Below are 22,536 nucleotides of genomic sequence, written 5' to 3'. Positions count from 1 at the left end.
AGTTAGAGGACTAGGTCCTTTCTTTCTTCTGTGTGGTTCTGTGTTGCTGGGAGAGGGGCCCTGCGGGCTCACAGGTGATGGCTCCACCCATACACCCCCTGGAGGGCCATAGCTCCAGGGAGCTATCATGTTGCTCTGTCCCAGAGCGGTTCCTTCTTCCTCCTCTTTGTTCTCTATACTTTTCCCTTGTAATTATTTTTGTGGACTAACTCTGGCTGGGTCTCCCAGACGTCTCCTGAGTCCTACTAAGATAAGCTTATCACCCAGCACTACCCTGTGACCCTTAACACAGTGGGCATTCAGGCTTATCAATGGCCTTTCCCAGGGTGGGAGCCAGCTCTTCCCAAGGTATGGCTGGCATGCTCAACTGACCCGTAGACTTAAGTTATATATAAAGAACCCAACGCTAAACAAAGGGAAAGGAAAGGGGCAAAATACTAAAATGGTCTTCAGGGTCCCAGAAGATGAAAACCTCAGCAGCCTCAGTGGGATCCTCCTGTGTGTTTTGGGAGCTGCAGACTAGATCAGTCCCTCCTAAAAATCTGCCTGATTGGATCTAACAATCATCACCTAGTTGTGCAATGAATCCTCCTGAGGTGGACCCTGCTGAATCTGCCAAGTACTGAGGACCTGGACGCCGAAGGCCAGTCATCCTGTAACCTTGATCAAGTTAGTTTTCGGTTTTCTCCGCTGTGAAATGTCCACACCGAGAGCCCGGGGGTTGTAGCTCACTGAGAGAGCTGTTTGATACCTCATGTGGGAGGCCCTGAGTTTTTCCCCAGTAACACAAAATAAAGTGCCTAGAATCCTATATTCTCTTAACTAGTGCCCAGGCCTGTTGCCAGTGGCCTGCACAGGGGCACAGTTATCTGCACTCTCTGTGATCCTCACTTCCCAGCCAGGGAAGCCGGATGAGTCCAGATCACCTTCTGCAGGCTGGAGCACCTCAGTATGAATGAGACACACAGAGAAATCTAAGCCCTAGGGGCTGCTATGGGCATCTAGCCATGCGAAGCCATATCCAGTACCAGATCTATCTGACCCCAAAAGCTGAGCTTATACAGCCACACATGACATCCTAGCCCATCCTGCCCAGAGTCCATGGGGCACAGAGTTGGAGGCAACGCACAGTGGTCCAGGGGCTTTATTTACAAGAACAGAAGGGTCCGGTCTCCCTGGGGACTTGCTGAGCTATATACAGGTTCAGAGGACCACAGTCACTTAAATTACAACAAGATGGGGGTGGGTCTAGGGTCTGGTGCAGGTCACAGGTCTCGGTCTGTCCATCGGAGGCCTCTGCAGGGATTAAGGCTGATGCTGCAAATAAAAGAGAGGGCGTGGATCAAAGGTTGTCTGGGGCCCGGAAAGGGGATAGAAGATCCAAGGACACCCTGGCGGGGGCGGTGAAATTGTGACCGTCCCATGTATGCCTAAACTGAAGTTGGGGGAATGGGGGGGAGGAAGAGAAAGGCCATAGAGAAGGGGCCGCACCATGGCCACCTGCAGATGAATGCCCAGCTCACTTCCTCTTGAGAGAACCTTTGTTCTTCTCCTTGTCTGCCGACCGCTGCTTCTTTACTTTCTCTTCCTTCTTATTCTTGCTGTGCACGTTTTCGTACACCTCCTCCTTGTGTCTGGGGTTGGGAGGGGAGAGGAGGCATCTGGAGACTGTGTAGGGTGACCCAGCACCAGCTGCCCCTCCAGACTCTATGCAAAGCCAGGAAAGCAAGAGAACCTGCTCATCGGTACACTAGATCCACATCTCCCAGGGACAGAGACTGCATCTCACACAGGAGTCCATAGCACGGGCCCACACATGGTAATAATGGGCCCTTCAGGAGAAATTTAAGAACAGAAGTAATAGAAGAAACTTCACCTCGAACCAGGATTTCTCCATCCTCCACACTAGTCCACTCCAAGGACAGTTAAGGCCCGGCAGGAGGGGATAGATTCTGGGAGGACAAGCAGGACCACTCACTTGGAGGAGGTTCGGAAGGCTTTGGCGTGGGCACTCCTCACAGCGGGAGGGTAGGTGATATTCCCATATTCTGATTCCTGGCCCTTCTGGGACTGTGGGCAAAGGTGTGGTGGAAGTATGGTGGTACCAGCAGGACTAGGTGATGCCCACTCTCCCCTGCCACCCACCAGCCCCACTCTGAACACACTTGTATGATCTCCAGTTTCTTCTTGGTAGTTTCAATGAACTGGGCAATCGCTACATAAATAAACTTGTACTGAGCCTCCGTCTGCACCATGCCGGAGCGCTGTGCCCGGACCATCTGGATGGTCTTCTGGATGTCAATGTCACAGTCTAGGCCTGGACAAGGGCAGCAGAGGAACTTCAGGGTAATGGCCAAGGGACTGCTTGCCCCTCTCTCACACCCACATGCACTCCCAGGACTGCTCACCCTTGGTGGAGATGCTTTCCATGAGCATATCAATGACGATGATGGTGCCTGTGCGGCCAATGCCAGCGCTGCAGAGACAAGGTACCACTATCAGAGGCCTGGCTCTCCCCAGGAAATGGTGACTCTTGGAGTCCACCCCAGCACTAGGCAAGGTGTGTGTGTGTGTGTGTGTGTGTGTGTGTGTGTGTGTGTGTGTGTGTGTGTCTGTGTGTTATGTATCTCTATGTGTCTTCACATAATGCTCCAGCCACAGGGGTTATAGGTCACTAGGGCACTGAAGGAGGGGTATGCCTAGCTCTGTACCCACACTTCTGTCCCAGTCACTGGATATATAAGCCAGGGCCTGTTTTGAGGTACAGATACCTTTTCCCTCCTTCCAAACATTTGTTCCCATTTCTTCCTTCACTACTCATTCCTCCCAGATGATGGTTATCCTTGTCTCTTGGAGAAACAAGATCCACAACCAGCCACTGTCTTGCCTGTTCCTCAGGTACCTGGGCTTCCCTTCCCCCATTCCTGCCTTCAAGAGTTACATGTGAGTAACTGGTAACTCTTTTGGTGGTGCTGTACCCCTTTAATCCCAGCATTTGGGAGGCAGAGGCAGGCAGATCTCTGTGAGTTCAAGGCCGGCCTGTTCTACAGAGTGAGTTCCAGGACAGCCAGGGCTACAAGAGAAACCCTGTCTGAAAAAAACAAAAAAACAAAAAAAAAAAAAAAAAAAAAAAGTTATTCATGACTATTGTGCAAGCAAGCATGGAAAAAAAAGAAAGCCAGACAGAGTGGTCATAGAGCCACATCACCAGGGGAATGATAGGAGGTAGCTACTGGCCAGCCAACCTAGCTGAAGTGATTAGCTCCAAGTTCAATGAGAAACCCTCTCTCAAAAACTAAGGTGGAAAGCCTGGTGCACTCTGTAACCCCAGTGCTCAGGAGGCAGACTCAGTGAACTCTGTGAATTCAGGGCTACCCTTGTCTACCTAGCAAGTTCCAGGCCATTGAGATACATAGAGACACAAATAACAAACACACACATATACACACACATAAATAAAATAAAAGTCATAGAGGAACACTTGGACTTCTGGCTTACACACACACATAGTCACATTTGGCTTAGGGCATGGCTCAGTGGTAAAAGATGTGTTTAGCATGCTTAAGGCCCTGTGGTGCCATCCCCACACACAGAAAGAGACAGACAGACAGAGACAAAGAGAAGAGGTGACATTTAACCTTTCTCTCTGTGGAACTTTATTTCTCTTTTTTCGACATGGCAGAAAGGTAAGGGCTGGCCCAGGACACACGCGGTGGAGAAAGTGCAGTCACATGTCTCTCTTTACGTCAGCCACCACCCTTGAGCTAACAGATAGTGCAGACCCCAGACCTACCTACAGCTTGGTCAACGTGACTGGTGCCATAAGCTGAGCTGTCTAATTTCAAACCCAGATTGTCAAAAATAACACCCCGTACCACTTCCTTCCTGTGATTTCTAAATAAAGGCTGTGGGGATTTCAAGAAGTACATGAGTAGGGAGGGGTGGCAGACAGGTTCTTGAGGATGAGCTGCCCTCAAGATGGCAGAGGGCAAAGTTTGACCCCCAAGACGGTATGGGAGGGGTACTTCCAGCCCAGATGCAGGTCAGTCATCAGTGGGGAGGAGGAGTCTGAAGCGCCCACAGGCCTAGTTTACAAGGACAGAATAGGAAAAAGGCTAAACTAGTTCCTGTTTCCCCTTGTCAGACATAAGGAGCCATTAATGGCGCACACGCACACACAGAAACACACACACACACACGTACACACATACACAGAGAAACACACAGATACACACACATACACAAAGAGAAACACACATGCACACACAGAGAGAGAAACACACACACAGAGAGAAACAAACACGCAAGCTCTTTAATCCCAGCACTAGGGAGGCGGATCTCTGTGACAAGGCCAGCCTGGTCTACAAAGCAGAGTTCCAGGACAGCCAGGGCTACACAGAGAAACCCTGTCTGGGTGGGGACAAGGAGGACAGGCAAAAAAAAAAAAAAGAAAAAAAAAAGCAGACAAATTTTTACTTGTGAACTCATGATCCCCCTGTTTCAACCACTCAAATGCTGGGACTATATAAGCTTATGCCACTGTACCCAGCAATGAGCAGTAAGCAGAGAAACCCAAGGGTCAGAGAAGTAACTTGCCCAAGGGTCACACTACTGGTAATAAGCAAGTGGCCTCTATCAGAGACCCCTTACTTGTTGTCCTATACCAACCAAAGCAAGGCCACATCATTTTAGGACCTCTCCCCACACTAATCTCTCAGCTAACCACCGCTCACCTAGCCACAGAGCCATAAATGGCAACAGGGGAGGTGCTAGGCCCACACCGACCCCAGATGGAAGTTGCGAAGCTGGCTGAGAAAGAAATCAAGGCAGCAAGTCTGTACCCCGCTGTAACAGCCCAGGCTCCACTATTAACAGCCAATGACCAGGCCAGCTGCAGGGCAGGTCTCTGTATCCGTATTTTGCAACAGGAAGTAGAAGGCCTAGGCTGCTTCAAGCCAGGCCCACCCACAGGTCTGGAGCCTTGAGGGAGCCCAGAAGCTGTGGTCAGGGAAGGCTTTGGGTGAGTCCCCATCCAGGTTGCTGCCAGCAGCGCTGACTCAGCACTGTTCTCCTGTCCGATAGTTTACTTGTACATGTGCGGGTGTTTTGCCTGAATGTGTGTTTGTACGCCATGTGCATATAGCACCTTTGTAGACCCTTGTGTTGGATTCCCTAGGACTAAAGTAACAGAAGGGTATGAGTCACTTTGTAGGTGCTGGGAATCAAACCAGGTCCTCTGGAAGAGCGGCTCAGAGCTCCTAACCTCTTAGCTGTCTCTGTAGCCCCCAGCTGCTGGTTTTGGGGTGTTTGTTTGTTTGTTTGTTTGTTTTTACACTAACTCACCTGCAATGCACAATGATGGGCCCTGCATGAGGCAAACTTTCCTGTCGCTGGTTTATCTGGTCCAGGAAGCTAAGGACACCCCCAGGCTCACTGGGAACCCCGTGGTCAGGCCAGCTCAGGTACTGGTAGTGCCATATCTCCCGAACCAGGTCCCCCTAGGCCATGAAAAAAGAGACAGTGCTTTCTGCTTGCTTCCTTGTCCTCTCCGCCCTCCACAGACTAGAAAATAAATCAAGTAACGGCTCCTGAATGTGCGAGGCATGGGGACACTCACATTGTCCAGTGGGGAGACCTGTAATGTTCGAAGTTTGTACTCTGCTGTGTCATGCTCTCTACAGTTGGTCACAGAGTAGAGCCCATACACGCGCTGAGTGCCCACCTCAGGCCAGTATGGGACACATTTGTTCTGAAAAGGAAGAAGGAAAGGATAAAGCACAGAGGCAGGCCCCAAGACATAGACCTGAACACTGGTTTTGAATATATATATATATATACATACATTGAGGGGGAATGGTGTACATGTGTGTATAGATACATACATGGGGGATGGTGTGCATGTGTGTATACATACATGGGGGATGGTGTGCATGTGTGTATACATACATGGGGGATGGTGTGTATGTGTGTATACATACATGGGGGATGGTGTGCATGTGTGTATACATACATACATGGGGGATGGTGTACATGTGTGTATAGACACATACATGGGGGATGGTGTGCATGTGTGTATACATACATGGGGGATGGTGTGCATGTGTGTATACATACATGGGGGATGGTGTGTATGTGTGTATACATACATGGGGGATGGTGTGCATGTGTGTATACATACATACATGGGGGATGGTGTACATGTGTGTATAGACACATACATGGGGGATGGTGTGCATGTGTGTATACATACATACATGGGGGATGGTGTGCATGTGTGTATACATACATGGGGGATGGTGTGCATGTGGAGGCATAAGGAGGACATTGGGAATCATCCTCAGTCATTCTTCCACCATATCCACTGAGACAGTTTGCCTCAATCAAACCCAGAGCTCACCAAATCTTGCAAGCCAATATGCTCTAGGAGTCCTCTGTATCCTCTTTCCAAAGCTGGAACTGTAGGTACATGCCCTCTGCCCACCCAGAATGTACAAGGGTTTCTGAGGATCCAAACTCTCAGTCTCATGCTTTCATGGCAAATACTTAACCACTGAGCCCTCTCCCCACTCCTGCCCTGTGCATGCTTCTTAAAAGAATGGATGAGCCAGCTCAGAATCAGACTTGGGATCTGGCCTCAGGCTAACCACTGGCTGATAGGATCTGATCAACCATCTTACCTCATAGTCCATTCAGTGATCACTGAAGCTGTACTAACCAAGCTGTGGTTCAAATTCAAGTAAGAGGCAGAGAGGATGGGGGATGGGGATGATATATGAAGAATGTTTGCCCTGGGACACATTGAAGAAAGGGGCGGAGGATGAAACCCAGGGCTCATACTGGGCAAGTGCTCTGCCACTGAACCACATCAGCACAATTGAACATATGGCCCTCAGGAGGGCTGGGTGTCTAGGAGTCAGTGTATAGTGGAGACTGTCTCAGGCCTTAGTTTCCCAACATGCACTGGGCCTTTGTCACTGAGGTCCTAGTCCATACTGGCATCTGGTCTTACCCTTTAAAAAAATTACATTTAATTGTGTGTGTATGTATATGTGTATGTATGTGTATATGTGTGTGTGTTGTGTGTATATGTGTGTGTGTTGTATATATCCATAAACTTAGATTGATTTCTGTGTGACCGTAGAGGTATGGGCACATATGTGCTATGGCATGCACGTGACAGTCAGAGGAAAACTTGCAGAAATTAGTTCTCTCCTTCTACCATGTGGGTCCCAAGGATTGCACTCATGATGCCAGGCTAGCTGGCAAACACAGCTAACTCTCGGAGCTGTCTCACAAGCCCCTGATCTTGCTGGTGTATGGTAGTGAACAAGGACTGAGGAGGAAAATGTAGGGGTCCGGAAGGTGGTGCTTTGCCCTACCCGGCCTTTCTCCACCTCTCTGGTAGTCATGACGATGACACGAGTGTTCTCCTGCCAAGCCATCTGCCAGAAGTCATTGACTGTGGCGTCCAGACAGCCCTGGCTGGCAATGTAGGTCTTAGAGTTCTCATCTGGGCCTAGCAGCTGGTTCTACAAGCACAAAGAAATCCAATGGAGGACTGTGAATCTCTGGGCACTGGGTGTGTCTGCTCCTCCTACCCTCAACCCCATACAAGATATCACATCCAACCCCAGAGGCATCTATACCCATAGACCTCCCCCCCCCAAGACACAGGGAGCTCTCAGAGACCAACAGCTGTTCCCACATAGGTCACCCAGGTCACCTTAACATAGTTGGCATTGATGTAGTCAGACCCTGGGATGTTACTGTCACGTCCCTGCAGGATCACTCGACTGTGGTCAACTGGCATGGATAGAGAATGAACAGCTTGGGCCACTCCCTGGGGCAGGACCCTTCCCAAGCCAACAGCTGTTCCTGCCTCTAGGGCCACAGACTCACAGATAGGGACACGAGTGTCTAGGATGGGAGTAGGGGCTTTGTGAGCAAGGCGTGGCAGGGAGGGAATTACTGCCTGGTAGTTATGGGGAGGCACTTAGGAAGTGAAGAGGCTTCCCTGGGGAAGAGAGCTCTGTTGGACAGTGGGGAGGGAGCCCCCGTAAGAGTCGATGGGAGGTGGTGAGAGGCAGGGCTGCTGGTGCTCACAGGGAAGAATGTTTTTGTAGCGGTTCTTGCTCTTGTTCTCCGGCCGCTGCCCTTCCAGACGCTGGTGCAAGTTCTTTACCTCCTGCTTTTGCAGACTCTGAAATGTGAGAGAACTGAGTCCCTGCCTTGGGGTGCATCCGCAGGTGTGGAGCCCTGTCAACGGCATGTAAAAGAGGGCAATCTATCCCAGCCTTGGGATATCCCAGCGCACACCTCAAACTCCTCCCAGAAGCCGGCCTTGGCTGTGTCCTCTGACTCCTGCTTCTTGTTCAGTTCTAAGACCCGGTTCTCAATGTCTGCTGCGTTTACCCGAGTGGCATAGTAAGGCTGGGGTGAGGGAGGGCAAGAAGTCAGTGGCTGAGACCTCAGAGAGCCATGTCTCCAATGGCCCAGGGGAAGGGGCAAGCGGGTTGTCCTCTCACCTGCCGTAGGTAGACAAAAGCACCTGAGGCCTCCTCAATCCCTGTCTTCTTGAAGTGCTCCACCAGGTCTGTGAGGCTGTCAAATGTCTCTGAGCCACCCACAGTATAGCGTCCACCCTGAAGGACACCAAGTAGGGTTACCCCTCAGGGCTGAGCCCCCCTCCTGGCACTCCCAGTCTTAAATCCAACCCACTGATGCTCTGGCATGAGGCCTTCCCCACAGCCCGGCTGACTCACCTCACACATAACCTTGATGTGAGTGACCCTGAGCGGGGAACCCGGGCCAGCCTTGGGCTGGTCATTGAGCACAGAAAGCACAAAATCACCAGGCTGGCTGAGACTCTCACGCACAAGAAATGTCCAGGGCTCGCCCTTGGCCTGCAGCAGAGACTCTGCCTGCCCTCCAGACATGTGGCCATGGTACCACCTGGAGAAAGTACATTGCAAAGATGGTCACCAGGCCCCAGAGTAAAGCACAGAGACCTGCTACCTGCCAGGCTTGAGTTTCAAGCTTTCAAATCCACCACTACATGCAGATCCGTTACTAACTCCGAAAATGCTGAGAGGGAAAAGCCAAACTTTGTGTTATAATCCCAGTTTGGAGCTAGAATTCTAGCTCCTCAGGAGACAGGAGGATAATAGTAAATTTAAGGCCAGCACAATCTACACAAACATACCTTTAAGGCTCACCTTCTTCTAAAAACTAGATAAATTAATAAATAAATAGCTGAGAACGATGGCTCACTTTTATAATCCTAGCATCCAGTAGGCTGGGCAGAACTGTGTCAATGAGGCCAGCCTGCTCTACATGTTAAGTTTCAGGCTAGCCTGAGCTACACAGTGAGACCCTATCTCTAAAAACAAAGAACAACAATAACAACAACAAAAAACAAACAAAAAAAAAAAAAAAACATCCAGGCCTGGTGATATATACCTGTAATTACAGCCCAGGATCAGCAGAAGCAAGGGGATCACTGTAAGTTTGAGGCTAGCCTGGTCTACATAGTGAATTCCAAGCCAGCCTAAGCTACAGGCTGTCTCCAAAACAAGCTTAATTTCTGTCTCCAAAAAGGAAAGGAAGGGATGGAGGAAAGAAGGAAAGGCAGGCAGGCAGACAGACAGACAGAAAACAGCTCCTGTGAGATGGCTCAGAGGGTAAAGATGTTTGCTGCCAAGCTCACCACCTAAATTCAACCCCCAGGCCCCACACACAGGAGGGAGAACAGCTCTGGCAAGTTGTCCTCTGGTCTCTCTACATGTGTGCTATAGCACAGGAGAAAATATAACAAATTCTTTTCAACAAAGAAACAAAGCACAAGCCTAGAGATGGCCTTTTTTTTTTCCTACAAGAAGGAAAAACGAGGCTAAGCACCTGCATACTGGCCCTAGGTCCTAGAGCATTAGAGACAAACATCCACAGAGTTCTAACCATAAAGACTGAAGCTAGTGCACAGCAGGACATGTAAAACCCTGGGTTCTAACCCCAGGACCAAGATAAACAGAAAGGAAAAACAGAAGGAAGGAGGGAAGGAAAGGAAGAAGGAAGGAAAAAAGGAAGGAAGGAAGAAAGGGCTCTAGCCAAAACCTAAATAAAGCCTCTCTTGACTGTTCATGAGAAACAGTAAGGCAGTATCCAGAATAGTTGGAGGGACAAGATGAACATCCCCATGAAACAGACTCTGAGTCAAAATGAAGGACAAAAAAAAAAAAAAAAAAAAAAAAACACATAGATGGACCCAAAGCACAGGAGACAGTGGGTGCCAAAGGAGACAGAAGTCCAGAAGAAATGATGAAAAATGCATTTGGGGGAGGCGGAGCCACAAATATTTCACTGAGGAGAGAGTAGTTTCAGGGTTCCAAGGGTGGCAGGGGTTCAGAGGGGCACCACGGAGCTCCAAGGGGCTACAAGGCAGAAAGCAGAAGTAAAGGCCTTTCCGTGAAGCACCCTCTTCCCAGGAGGAAACTGTAGCCCCACAATGCCTAGCCTCACAGGAAACCACGTGATGGAAAAAACACAAAACTCCTTCTGGGGAGAGAGTGAGAAGTGAGGTTGTGAGGTTTCCTCAGCTGGGGGGGGGGGTGGGGGGAGCAGCATTTTCCAACCGCAAGGATGGGGCGGGGGTGGAGTGGGGCTCAGTCCTCTTGGTCCTTCTCAACTCTGTCCAGAGGACACCATGGCTCAAGGCCCTTCAGAGGCTCCTATCCCAACCCAGGGCTCCTGGGCCATCCTAGCTCACTCCAGGGACAGGCCAGAGACCCCTAGCCAAGTGAGGGGTCTCAGCTCCTTCCCTCAGGGACAGGATGAGGAAGTCTCCATGCAAATGTGAACAGACCACAGGCAAAGAGTTCACTACTGAGAGGACAAATGCAAATTTCCTAGAAGAGGAGGGGTAAGGACCAGAGTGTTGGGTCATGGCTTCCCCATACTAAGGTTAAGGATAAGACTAAGCTTCCCAGCTGGTGCCCAAATTGTTTCTCAGAGTCCTCCGCAGCCCCCTCAGGGTGTATCATCCACGGTGTGTCCCATGTCTCCCCACTGCCCTGGCCTGTTCTCCTAACACCCGTTTAGCTCCCATCTTCTTCCCTATCACAAGGAACACACCAGCCACCTTTCAGCTGTACCTCCATGGTCTATCTCCTCTAGCAGGGCACATCCTAGCTTGGGACATCAGCAAAGAGAAAACAAGGAGCTAAAAGAGAATCTGAGAGGCCAAATCACCCTGAATGTCGCAGGTAGAAGAGGGGAGAAGAGACAACATGGGACGTGTTCTCCCTTCCCATTCACCAGCAGAAGAGGAAAACCTTCAAGGAAGTGTCCTCAGCTTCTTTGTGTTGGTTGGCAAGGGGTGAGGCCCAGGGCTTTTACCCCAGTCTTTCATGCTCTATATCTTTGGAGGTGGTGGTGGTTTGCTTATTTGTTTGTTTGGGGTTTTGTGTGTGTGTGTGTGTGTGTGTGTGTGTGTGTTTGTTTGGGTTGGATTTTTTTGTTGTTGTTTTGGGGTTTTGGTTTTTCAAGTTAAGGTTACTCTGTAGACCCCTGACTGCGCTGGAACTTACTTGGTAGACCAGGCTAGCCTTGAACTTACAGACATCCACCTTCCCTGCCCCTTTCGAGGGCTGGGGTGATGGGCATGTGGTGCCACCACCACTTACTTGTTTTAGTTTGAGTCTCATGTGGCCCAATCTGGCCTCAAACTTGCTATGTAACTGAGAATGAACTTGACCTTCTCTGGTCTTCCGCCCACCCCCCCCCCCGGGCTTACAGGCATGCGTCATCCACACCAGGTTTTTGCATTACAGGGAATCAAACCCAGTGTTTAATGCATGGCAGGTAACCAGTCACCAACCGAGCCACAGCCCGTAGACCTCCAGTCCTAAGTTTCAATCAGTAACTTGTGAACAAAACTATTGAGCTAAGTTTGGAGGCACGGTTCTCAAAAACAGACCTAAAAACTGCAAGGAAAGCAGCTCGGCAGCAAAGCACATGCTCTACACGGACAAGGCCCTGGGTTCACGCCCCAGCAGAGGAGTGAGGATGTGGGGTTCCGTTTGGAATCATTTTAACCATCAATATACAAACACGGGACAGGAATAAGTAGGCATGGCCCCCGGGGTCCATAAGAAAACCCTAGGCTATTCTACTACTCTTTAATAGGAGCTGTCATTCAGCCACCGAACTACACCGCTAAGATGAGACCCTGTGTAATGAGGGACGTTTAGCTCCAGGCCCTTCCTCTCAACTACGCTCTGAGAAGAACAAGAACAGCCAGCCCAGGGATGGAGAGTTGGCTCAGAGGTTAAGAGCACCGACTGCTCTTCCAGAGGTCCTGAGTTCAAATCCCAGTAACCACATGGTGGCTCACAACCATCTGTAATGAGATCTGATGCCCTCTTCTGGTGTGTCTGAAGACAGCAACAGTGTACTTATATATAATAAATAAATCTTTTTAAAAGAAGAAGAAGAAGAAGAAGAAGAAGAAGAAGAAGAACAGCCAGCCCAGCTATGGGGGCCGCATCTTTGCAGCATGGGTGGGAGATGGGGTGGGAGATGTCCCGATGCACCAAGCCCTGTCCGGCACCACCTCAGTGTGTTGCTGAGATAAGTCCCCGAGTATCCCAATACCAGTGGACCTCCAAGACCTTATTAAGACAGGGACCTAGAGCCCCAGACTGTGTGGAGCTGGAAAAAGGCACCAGAGTTCCACAGAAGGAAAAGCTTTCTAGTAACAGGGCCGACCTGATGAGAAACACCGGCGACAAGGAGTGGCCTCTCTGTTACTCTCAGGATGAGGTTGCTAGGCAGCAGGAACCCTGCAGGAAGGCAAGGGGAACCCTTCTCTTGCTTCCTCAGGAGACAGGGGATTGGTTAGATATGGGAGTCATCAGGCTGCAGAGGAAAAAGGCTCAGCACCAAGAGAGCAGGTGTGGAAGACCAGGGATGAGGAACCGTCTGTGAGCAGAGGGACACCTGGTCTGAGTGTTCACCCTGTCACACTTATCTCAAAGGACAGGACCAGCCTGCAGTACCCCCTCACCTCTCGCTGGTGGGGTCCGAACAGTTCAGTGGGTACTTGAGGTGGATGATGGTGCCGTCTCGGTCCTGCAGGATGCCCTGCTGCTGAGTGTAATACTCCACCAGCTCTGTCAACGTCGCAAACTTCTCCCCTCCATACAGGTCATAGAAGTCCCCTGAGTTCTGGATCCGGATATGGGTCACCTGGTCATCCACCCTGCAAGGCACCAGGTAGGGAGTGCCCAGGTACATGAGCAGCAGCAGGGTGGGCTTGGGGGGGACAGAGGTCTCAACGCAAGAGCACACAGGCATGGAGTGGACATAGACAACCATGGGCACAAGCTAGGGCTACAGGCGGGGACATGGGGGAAAAGATGCAATATGAGGAGGCAACCAATGCAACCCAGGAAACCCAAGAATGCTCAGGACCCACACAATGAACTGTCAAGGTGCAGGGAGAGTCAGGACCCACATAATGAACTGTCAAGGTGCAGGGAGAGTCAGGACCCACATAATGAACTGTCAAGGTGCAGGGAGAGTCACCCACCTGACTGAGAGGGAGAAGTCGCCCTGGTTCTTGCGACTGGGCCGAGCCAGGAAGCTCCCAGGGACTCCCCGGCCCTTGAGAAGGGTCTCGGCATCAGGTCCACTGAGGTCCCGGTGAAACCACCTAAAAGTGCACAGGGCCTTGAGGGAATATCCCCTGGGCTCCTGGCCACCCTTGTTTCCTCTCTTCCATGGGTCCCAGGCCCTTACCTCACCATCCTGCGGCTCTTGCTGGAACAGTCTGTACGGGAAGGCACGTAAAAACTCTAGAGCTGAGCCTGAGGCAAGGCTCTCAGAGCCCAGACCTCCAAAGCCAACCTGAAGTCCTGCTATCTCCCGGGCTACCACTCTACTGGCCTGGGGCAGCCAGCAGGGCGGAGACAGGAAGGGGCGCGGCCGACCCCTTAGGGGAACTCACTTGCACTTCTCTTTTCAGAGCGAGGGAAGAGGAGCCAAAGTGTGGCAGGGTGGGGGAGGGCCCACTTCCCACAGTGTGCCACCAGAGGCACAGGAGCATGGCACTAACTATTCATGACTCAAGAGGGAAGGACACACATGTGTGTCCCTCAGTCTCTCCAGGTCAAGAGTCACACACAGTGGATATCCACATTACCAGGTCAACCCTTCCTCTTCCAGCAGCTGCTTCAACTCAGAATCCTTAGGCACAGTCATAACACTGATGGTTCGCGGTGACACTCATTTAATGGAGTGTCGCAGCATGCCAGACTCATTGCTACAATGTCATTTATATACCACCCATGAGTTATAGGTCACCTATAGCCTCATTACACAGGCTCTATCTTTATCCCCACTTTACAGACAAGGAAACTGAGGCTGAAAAGTTTGAGGAATTGCCCCAGGACTTACTCTTAGTGAGTTGCAAGATTCAGACCTAAAAAGTTTCAAAGCCAATGATTTTTGAATTCTGCTTGCCAGCCCTCCCTCAGGACCCAAAGAACAGCAGTCAATAGACTCCCTGTCCAAAGGGGGATGCTATCACAGCTGAGGGGCCCCACAAAGCAACCTCGTGCCCCACTGTGATCATGATCACGAGCCTTCTCTACCTGTAGGGACTGTCTATAGACCTCTTTCCTATATCCTGACTATGAGCAGGAACGGATGGGGTGGGAAGGTATCTCCTAGAGGTTAGGGTTTGTGGCTAAGGTCCCAACAATGGCAGATGTTCACAGGGATGGTAACCTTTAGGAGCCCTCAGCCTAATGTTGCCCTGTGTTTTTAATCCCTAGTATAAATACAGGGAAAAAATACAAACACTACCAAGCCAAGACCAGAAGGAAAACAAGCTGCCCAACAGAAGATTCAAGACATTCCTATTGGTGTCTTTAGGGAAGAACACAGGCTGCTGGAGAACGAAGCTGGGACACAGTGGCTTACCTCCTTTAGGGGTTTTTGTTTGAGGTGCTTTGATTGGTTAGTTTTGGTATTTTTTTTTTTTTTTTTTTTTTTTTTGTAATACTGAAATTAGAACACCAGGCCTAGCTGGGCATGACAACACATGCCTTTAATCCCAGCACTTGGGAAGCAGAGGCAGGCAGCTCTCTGTGAGTTTGAGGCTAACCTAGTCTATATAGTGAGTTCCAGGACATTCAGTGCGATATAGTGAGACGATGTTTCACAAAATAAAAACCAACCCATACTCTTGATCTCTTAAACATGCAGGATGAGCATCCTTGATGTGCAGGTTCTATCCTACTTCATTTCCTGATTCATTTGATTCCTTCCACATTGCTGCAGTTCTGGGGATTGAACCTAGGACCCCAGACTTGCAAGGCAAATGCTCAACCACAGAGCCACACCCCTGGATAGTTCTCTTTTTACTTGAGAAAGGGTCTCTCACAAAATTGCCCAGGCTAATCTGCAACTCACTCTGTAGCCTTGGATGTGCAATCTTCTTGCCTCTACCTTTCCGGTAGCTGGAGGTAGAGACATTGCCACCACATCTGTCTCCCTGACACTTCTTAAACACTCTATGTTGCCTGGGGTGAATGTAGCTCAGTGGTAACATAAGGCCCTGGATTCTCTCTCTGCACCAAACCCAGTAATTTCTTAAGCAAGTGTATAGTTGAATGCTTAATTTTTATTTACACTATAGATGCCATATTTCAAAATATAGGAATAATAAGAGACCATGAAAACCAAACAAGGCTAGAGTGTGGCTCCAAGTAAAGTACTTGCTTAGCATAAAGGAAGCCCTGGCATCACCCCCAAGAATCTTGCTGGGTGCAGTGGCTCACATCTGTAATCCCAGCACATCGAAGTCAGAGGCAAGAGGATAAGAACAAGCCTGAAGCCAGACTGGGCTTCATAGAGTTCCAAGCCAGCCAGGGCTACGTAGCAAAACCCTGGGGAATTTTGTTTTGTTTAATATAACAGTCTATGACAAGTACTCTGTCATTCTTGAAAACATCAACTATCACTTAGCCTTCCTTCTTCCCTCCCCCCTACCCTCCTTTTAGGCTTTCTTCTTGTGCTAATACCCCTGAATATATGCACGCTCACTCGAGTATTACACTCAGAAAGATCTGGAACTCCCATAGACTCAGCTCATCCCAAGAGTCAGGAAGACTGAATACAAAGCTGGTTCTGGCAAGGGAGAGCCACCAGCATCCTGGTTTACCGCCATCCCAACCTTCAGAGTCTGATCCAGAGACGTGTCTAGCAAAAGACTCACCACTCCACTTAAACAGACATGATTGCAAGTAAGTATGACTCCGATCTGCCCCTTACTCTCTGCCAATGACATAACACCCCACCATCTGTGTCCACCCATATCCATCCCTTGCTGGGGCAGATCGTCAACACATCAGGCACACAGGAAGTTCCATACTGCTTAGCACCATACTGACTACACTAGTACTGAGACTCCCATTCCACACTTACGCCGGTTGGTGGGAAGGAGCTCACAAGGCATCTGATGATACTCCTGACGCTTGATGTGTATCTCAAGGATGTCAAGCCAGAAAATGAGATGCTCCAGTAAGACGGAACACCCAGCCTGTCCTCTGGGACTGGCAGAGCATCAGGACAATATATATTACTACCCCATTTGAGCTTTTACCTATGATGTTGTGATTTTGTCTTTGTTTTAAGCAGACTCAGAGGCTGACAGTCCTAAACATAAACGCCTGGTGTCTAGAAGAGAAAGAGATTCCTTTGGGAAGCAAGGGATAAAAGAACACGGGGTGATCAATGGTGATGTAGGGAAGAGAGTTCCCCTGGTGCTTGCCGAGGACAAAATGCAACCATTATATGGCTATTAGTCCTCTCTGATTTCCACCTGATAAACGAACTTCACACAGTTTCCTAAATTCAGACCTAAAAGGCTAGTAGAGCGACCCGTGTGTGGTGGCTTATGCCTATAACTGCAGAATTCAGAAGGCTGAAGCCTGGGACAGAAGGCCAAGTGTGGCGGTACACGCCTGCCCTTGGGAGGTCCTTCTCACCTACATAACTGCTAAGTGGTATAGCTTCATGTCATCAGCACATTTTACCGTGGAGTCTGTCTTCTGGTTTCGCATCTGCAGGTTCAGTCAGCTATCGTCCGAAAGTATGCTTTTACTGGACAGGCACAGACCCTTTTCTGTCGCCACAGTTCCCTCAACAGTACAATATGATGATTTTCATAGCATTTACATTGGATTTGGTGCTCAGAGATGGCAAAATACGAAGCAGTACAGGTGAAAGTTACATGCAAATACATTTATATAGTTAGGTATCTTCCGGTTGCTCCGGATGACTGTTTTCTTTCTCTATGTAGCCTCAGCTGTCTTGGAACTCATTCTGTAGATCAGGCTAGCCTCAGACTTAGAGATCTGCCTGTGTCTGCCTCCTATGTTCTGGAATTACAGGTGTGTGACACCATTGCCCGGCCAACTTGGGTTTTATGCCATCGAGGCAATAACCCTAATCTTTGCTTATATATTATTTATTTAGACGGGGTCTTGCTGTATGTGACCCAGGCTAGCTTCACACTCAAGATCCTCCTACCTCAGCCTCTCTTGTGTTGTCCAGTACCACTATTCCCAGCTGAGACAACCGTATCATTGTTAATTTTTACGACAACACTGTTTTCTTGTTGCTAGCCCAACTTTAGAAACAAAAGTGAAAACTTAAGACTTGTTCAGTGACTTGCCCACAGTCACAAGGTTGAGTGGGTGGGAAGGTGACAAAAAACCAAAGCTGTCTAGGGCCAGAGATCTGTCTGCCACGGCACTGCACCAGCAGGCTTTAAGGGGATGCCTGGCACAGCAAAGCATGCTGGGAGGTGGAGATGGAAGATACAGGTCACACTCCACAGGCAGATGGACCAGGACAGAGGTGGCATGCACTTGGGTTGCTCAGTGTGAGCAGATCAAGACAGCTGAACCAAAGTATACAAGGGGCTGGACCCCCTGAAGCAGAGGTCTTACAAGTCCAGGTTGAAGAACCAAGGAAGGTTCTATACTGGGAGATGCCTTGTCAGGCCTGCTGTAGGACCCACAGGCTGGCGGGGACAAGGTGTACACCGGAGGAAGAGTGTACACAGAAAGACTCACCTGAGTATGAAACGCAAAAGTCAACAGGACCCCTGCACAAACAACCCACAAAGTCACCAGCACTCCCTGAGTGGGTTTTCACTCTCCAAACCCTACTGAAGTCTAAGGTACCCATGGCTTCCTTCTGGGGTCAACACATTATCCTTTGTCCATTTGTCCCCAAACCAAGGCTTCACACTTGCTCTTTCTACCTGGGATGGTGTGTGACAGCTGCAGACAATATGGCTGCCTCTATCAAATCACCAGATCTCAGCTCAGACGTCACCTCATCTGGAAGCCCTCCCTGTCTCCAAAATACATCACTTGCTAGTACCTTAAGCTGCTTCTTCTCTCTTACCCCAGGTATTCATTCTGTCGTCTCTGGCTGGAATGCCAGAGATTATGTCTGCTTCAGAAGTGTTCATATTACCAGCATCTTAATCAGTACTTGCCCACTGTGTCTGTTCACCATCATCTAGCAAAGTTTGCTTCCTTTGGGGAACAGTGAAAGAACCAAGGTGTGTGTGTGAGAGAGAGAGTCCTAGAAATGGAGGAGCGTTCTCAAATGTGCCTTCAGACTGTCATGTCTGAGGTGATGTGAACTACCCAAGGGGGGGGGGGCAGATAGATAGGAGGCAGAAGCAGAGGACCACAGGCCAATGGTTAAAAATAAGAAAAGGTACACATTTGGGGTGGGGGCGGGGCCGGGGGTAGAGGAATATGAGCCTGGAGGTCTTGTATCTTGTGGTAAGGAGAGCTCCTGTCTAGAGACAGGACACAGACCCAGGGCAAGGGGTATTGGTGGCGGGGGACTATTTATGGAGGTATACTAGTCGAGTGTGTGAACAATGCCCATCCACCTGGACTAACAGGAGTTCTATGGGACACAGGTGGTGGAGGGGACTTACCCGCGGGACAGCATCTGGAGGACTGGGGGAAGCCACAGGCAAAGGGCGACGGGGGCGGGGCCAATCGAGTGGCACAGCTGTTCAGGGATCCAGACCTTCAGGAAGACTGTTTCGGTTTCCCACCACTTCCTCCTCTCTCCAGTCTGTCAAACCAATGGCACTTTCGGGCCAAGCCCCTGGATTACAGGTCTCCGAGGGAAGGGCGGGTGGGGCGGGGCTGGCCAGAGACCGCCCACTACAGCCAAATTCCCCAGAGTCCAGCGGGCTTCAGGCCTGCCCGGGCCGATTTCTTTTGGAAGGGGAGGAGCCACCTGCTGTTTCACCTGGAGCACAAACTGAAAGAGCAGGAGGAGGGCGGGCAGAAGCAGAGAGCAGGAAGTAACCCTAGCCAAGGGACCGCCCTCAGAAGAGTACCTCAGACAGTGGAAAGCTCAGGGCCCAAAGAAAAGCCTTGAAGCCCACTGCTCACAGGAGGTACCACCTATGTGAGCAAACCTCCCAGGGTGACAAGAGACCCATTTAGCCTCCCACACCCTAGGATTCATGAGAGCAGGGTTGATCCCAGCGAAGAGCACAGGTAGGGCCTGAAGGAGGCCAGAGACAGTCGGATGACAAGTGATGGTAATCGGGCCTACAAATGACTGACACAAAGGTTTAGTCACAAGTACATTTATTATCCTCCGGAACACAAGGGCCTCCTCCATAGCGGCCGCACACAGAAAAGAACCACTCTCAGGAGGCAGCCACACTGCTTCCGGCAGCAGGCCCATGGGGCGGCAGTGTCATGGGTGGCAGGAACAGAGCCTTTAGCTTGCCTGACAGGCTGGCAATCTCAGGATCCTGGGCTTCGTAAGACTTGACCAGACGGGCAAACTTAAGGACACCTGCAAGAAGAAGCACATCAACCCACACTTTGGAGACCAGCATGTGGAGGCAAACAAGGGGGTTCCCTAGAGTCGGGAGATCTCCTTTTAGTTAGGCAACCATCTGCAAAAGAGGACAATTCACACCTCTGTCGAGCCTGGCTTCAACCAACCCCTCCCTGGTTTTCACTAGGCACAACTGCATACAATATGGAAAAGCCCTAAAACAGCTTTTAATCCCAGCATTCGGGAGGCACAGGCAGGTGGATCTCTGAGTTTGAGGCCTGCCTGGTCTACAGAACAAGTTCCATGACAGCCAGGGCTATACAGAGAAACCCTGTCTCCAAAAAAAAAAAAAAAAAAAAAAAAGAAAAAAAAAATCAAAATAGAAAAACATTACATATTCAGTCTTCGGTGAGCCATGTGTAGCAGTTTAGCCCCAAGCAGCCTAATATAAATGAGACTCCCAGGTATCTAACAATAACAAAATTAACGAACAAGTGTCTTTGGGAAGAGAAGGGTCAACCTCCAACACCAAGCCTATTAACCAAAATGCCTTGCAGGACAGCCTACTGAGAGATAACAGAGTTCAGGTTAAAGCTAGGCATGGTGACTCAAGCCTATATCGCCTACTGAAAAGGCTCATAAAGGAGGGTCTCTGGATCAAGGCCATTCTGGGTAACTTAGTGAGACCCTGCTTCAGAGAGAGCTGGGAAGACACAGCTCAGTGGGGGAGAGCTTGCCTGGCAAAAGGCTTTGGGTTTAAGAGCCAGAAAAAAATTTCTTTGTTTGTTTTGGTTTTTCAAGACAGGGTTTCTCTGTGTAGCTCTGACTGTCCTGGAACTCCTCACCCTACAGACCAAGCTGGCCTCGAACTCAGAGATCTGCCTGCTTCTGCCTCTCAAATGCTGGGGCGAAAGGCACATGACAGCACTGCCTGGCTTCAAGAGCCAGAACTTTTTAGGCGGGGCTTACATCTAGTTCCCTGAGCTGTGAGTGGCAATGTTTGCTGCGACTGCCGCCTTGTGGTGAGAAAGAGATCGACCCAGGAGCCATCGTCATGCGCCCCACCCCCAGTCCATCCCTTCGCCAAGCCCTATGGGACCCACCTTCCCCGTCGCAGCTGAAGCCATAGGCTTTAATAACCTCCTGCTGGATCTGTGTAGCTACGGGCAGCACGAACTGCAGCATCTTGCCCATATCGTTGCATGCATTGTCTCTAGCCTCGTCCATGCGCACGGCGTTTTCTGGGGCGGAGAACGCTTGGATCACCTCCGCTAAGACCACTACGAGAGACAGAGCATCCCAGAGTGGTCCGCGGAGCACAGCGAGCAGGGAATTAGTGGACCGAGGCCTGCGAGCAACCCGATAAGCTCGTCCTCCCAACCCTTCTCCCTAATGGGCAAGGGCCCCCACTTGGAGAAGGAAAGAATAGAACTACGCCCCCCGCACCCCCAGAAGACAGCCCACGCCCAGACTAGGCTCCTCACCCTTGGCCTGCTCTGCGCTCAGGGCCGCGGGCTGAGCCGAGGCGGACGCCATAGGACGCCACTCGGTGCTTGAGTAGTGAGAACACTGAGAAGATCCGAAGAAGCCTGCAGCCAGCCGCCTCCCCCGCGGCTGCGGGCAGCGGAGGCAGAAAGGAAGCTGTGTCGCACGAGGCGGAAGTCTCAGAGCGTGGCTGTTAGCACACACACGCACTTCCCAGGGAAGCAGGGCCGGAGCGTGCTCGCCCCGCAGAAGGGCAGGGGCAACTTGCTGCTATTATAAACCAGTAAGATTGGGAGGGGTCTTCCGACCGGAGTCAGAAAACCTGCTGGACAAATTCTAAAAGAGCTGTAACACTTGCGGAAGTATGGCTGTAGCGAGCTAGCGAAGGACGTCAACTCCACTTTCAGTGAGGGTGAGATCAGAGTGCCATTTCCACATTCTTCCGTTAATATATGAACCATAAAATACACTCTCTTATTCAGTTTGGTAAATAATATTCTAAAAGACTACTAAAACTGGTCGTTTCTTGACTTTGTGATCGCTTGATAGAAGTTATGCAAATGATTCGATGCTGATTGGCTGAAAACAGCCAATCACAGCCCCTTCGTTGTTAAAAAAAAAAAAAAAAAAAAAAAACCACGAAAAACCCGAGCCTCCCAAGACTAAAAACCTGGAGTAAAAGCCGATGTGAATGGGTCTTAAGTAGTGGTAGGCGATGTGGCTCTATTCCTATATTCTTGTCCTTACAAGCTCTTGTCACCCATCCTCTCCTCTCACACTACAAGGAACCTCAGGACCTACCCGGCATGGCGCCACACTTATGTGATACCAGCACAATAGCTGAAAGGAGGTTCAAGACCAGCTTGGGCTTCATGGCCTTGCCTCATTAAGATTAGAGGGGTTGCAAAGATGGGTCCCCCTGCTTGACAATTCCCAAGTTCCCTAATTCAAGCTACAGGAATCCAACACCTTCTGGCCTCTTTTGAGGCCTTGCATTAAGAGCAGACAGAAACCCACACACCTAATTGGAAATGAATCTTAAAAATACTAATCTTATTGGCTTCGTGGTTACACAAATTTAGCTGTTTCAAAATCATTGATAAACTATGCTATGGAAAAGGAGTCAGATATCTGAGACTGTCTTTAATGAGCACT

The 22,536-nt window shown here is 50.1% G+C and overlaps 2 protein-coding genes across 2 annotated transcripts; both read right to left on the bottom strand.

The window, feature by feature from the left end:
- Positions 1–1,198: 1,198 nt before the first annotated feature.
- Positions 1,199–13,922, bottom strand: PTPN6 (protein tyrosine phosphatase non-receptor type 6). The gene is made up of 16 exons (XM_080914020.1): positions 13,795–13,922; positions 13,586–13,708; positions 13,061–13,255; positions 8,763–8,952; positions 8,526–8,642; positions 8,317–8,430; positions 8,104–8,200; positions 7,724–7,803; positions 7,380–7,529; positions 5,618–5,749; positions 5,344–5,498; positions 2,409–2,476; positions 2,166–2,317; positions 1,979–2,070; positions 1,492–1,634; positions 1,199–1,317 (listed from the first exon to the last, which is right to left on the bottom strand). The coding sequence occupies exons 1-15, from the start codon at positions 13,800–13,802 to the stop codon at positions 1,520–1,522; spliced, it is 1,788 nt and encodes a 595-aa protein (XP_080770146.1). The 5' UTR covers positions 13,803–13,922; the 3' UTR covers positions 1,199–1,317; positions 1,492–1,519.
- Positions 13,923–19,680: 5,758 nt separating this feature from the next.
- LOC308418276 (protein C10) lies at positions 19,681–21,855 on the bottom strand. Its single transcript, XM_080913670.1, has 3 exons — positions 21,381–21,855; positions 21,000–21,176; positions 19,681–19,911 (listed from the first exon to the last, which is right to left on the bottom strand). Exons 1-3 carry the CDS (start codon positions 21,430–21,432, stop codon positions 19,760–19,762), a joined length of 381 nt encoding a protein of 126 aa, XP_080769796.1. The 5' UTR covers positions 21,433–21,855; the 3' UTR covers positions 19,681–19,759.
- Positions 21,856–22,536: the final 681 nt, after the last annotated feature.

The sequence above is a fragment of the Micromys minutus genome, assembly GCF_963924665.1.
Source record: "Micromys minutus genome assembly, chromosome: 3".
Classification (NCBI taxonomy): Eukaryota; Metazoa; Chordata; class Mammalia; order Rodentia; family Muridae; genus Micromys; species Micromys minutus.
The sequence above is the reverse complement of the archived record's forward strand: the minus strand, read 5'-3'. Positions and strand labels throughout refer to the sequence as shown.